Consider the following 1,577-nt stretch of genomic DNA (forward strand, 5'->3'; position numbering starts at 1 on the left):
CGTGTGTGTCTGTGTGCACAAACATATGCGTGTGTGTGTGTCTCCATTTGTGTATCTCAGTGGTTCCATAGCACCTGACCCACCCACCCCGGGGTGTTTGTCCTGAGAGCTGGGAGCAGAAGGGTTGTGAAGCCAGGGCCAAGGGAGGTAAGAGCAACCACCGAGGCACCGAGCGGGACAAAAGGATAGCAGGGGTAGGACGGAGAACAAGGGCACAGCACGCAGGAGGGGAAACCACGCAGCCAGCAGGAGTTGTTTGCAGGAGGATTGTTGACATTTAGCCGAAGATGAGTACATACACAGTGACTCTGAATGGCCCTGCTCCGTGGGGCTTCAGACTACAGGGAGGAAAAGACTTCAACATGCCCCTCGCCATCTCCAGGGTAAGGACAGAGCGACCCTCACAGATTTGTTGTGCAACATAAAGAGAAAGTAATGAGAAATGTGACACTAACGAGACAGCCTGTAATTAGCTTGGAAAGGGAAACCAAAACTTCTTCAGACATCTCAGACTGTGTGCACTGATTGGCTGGCTTAAAGCAAATTGAATAATTCAGTGGTGATAAAACACAAAATACACAGTTCGCAATACTGTAAGCAATTGATTAACACCCTCAAACAAAACCTCTGTAACCTTTCCCTGCTTGGATAACTTAGTAAGCATCTTTTTATTTATTTGTTGTTGTGTCAGCAGAAAACCAATCACACAGCACATTCTTCAACTGTTTAATAAAGTGCCCTTAAACCCTTAAATGTAACCTAAAAAGCCTAAAAATCTTTTATTACGCAGCGCAGATTAGATTATTTTTTCCTGCTCTGACTATATTTGACATCTAGCTTGTGTTTGTGTACGCGCATACTGTATATCTGTGTGAGCAGGTGTGGTTTGTGTGTGTGCTTTGGTTATGTAATGTTGCTGTAAGCAGTGATGGTAGGGAGCCTCCGATGTAACCTCCATGGAGACTTCGAGAACAGCAGCAGTGGAAAGATGGGAATAGTTTCACTCCTGCCTGACTTAACGCTGAGTGCTGCTGGCACACTTCAGCTAATTTTCAAGAATACCTAAATTTCATCTTGATTAATCACTTTTTTCCTCATCCAAGTCATTAGTTAAGCAAGTGACTATTGAAGTTATTTTAACTGTCAAAACTGTTACTAAATTATTTAAAATAAAAGTTAAAAAAGTTTTATAAGAACTTATAACAAGCATAATGTTCTTAAAAAAACAAAGCAAAATCTAAAATTCAAGTTAAAAGGAAGGAAAGACTATAACCTCTTAGTGTTCAGCAGAGAGACTTTCTCCCTTTCTGATTTTCTGGCAGGCACCACTGGGGGTGTATTTACAGCATTCCCTTTAAATAGCTTTAGGGGAGAGGTGGATGGATGGTTGGGAATGGGACAGGAAAGCAGTGAGCATTGCGAGGAAGCTAACGGCAGCTTGTGTTACCTTTAGTAAGCTTTCTCGTGGTCAGTTTCAGTTTCCTCGTTTGGAGCTGCTCCTGTGGAGAAACAGATGGGCAGGGGGTCGATTTAGGAAATAACAGAGAAAAGTAGGAATGAGGTGGATGCTTGCCTGA

At 43.1% G+C, this 1,577-nt stretch overlaps 1 protein-coding gene across 3 annotated transcripts in view; it reads left to right on the forward strand.

The window, feature by feature from the left end:
• Positions 1-22: 22 nt before the first annotated feature.
• Positions 23-1,577, forward strand: part of ldb3b (LIM domain binding 3b) — a 14,745-nt gene continuing 13,190 nt past the window's right edge. For 2 of the 3 annotated variants that reach the window (XM_005749720.1, XM_005749722.1), the window contains exon 1: positions 24-383. In XM_005749720.1, the coding sequence (XP_005749777.1) occupies positions 288-383 (96 nt within the window). In that variant the 5' untranslated portion in view covers positions 24-287. Of the gene's footprint in view, positions 384-1,577 lie in introns of all 3 variants that reach the window. The other variant, XM_005749721.1, reaches the window with a different exon arrangement.

The sequence above is a fragment of the Pundamilia nyererei genome, unplaced genomic scaffold (genome assembly GCF_000239375.1).
Source record: "Pundamilia nyererei isolate P.nyererei 1_Seehausen unplaced genomic scaffold, PunNye1.0 scaffold00253, whole genome shotgun sequence".
Lineage (NCBI taxonomy): Eukaryota > Metazoa > Chordata > Actinopteri > Cichliformes > Cichlidae > Pundamilia > Pundamilia nyererei.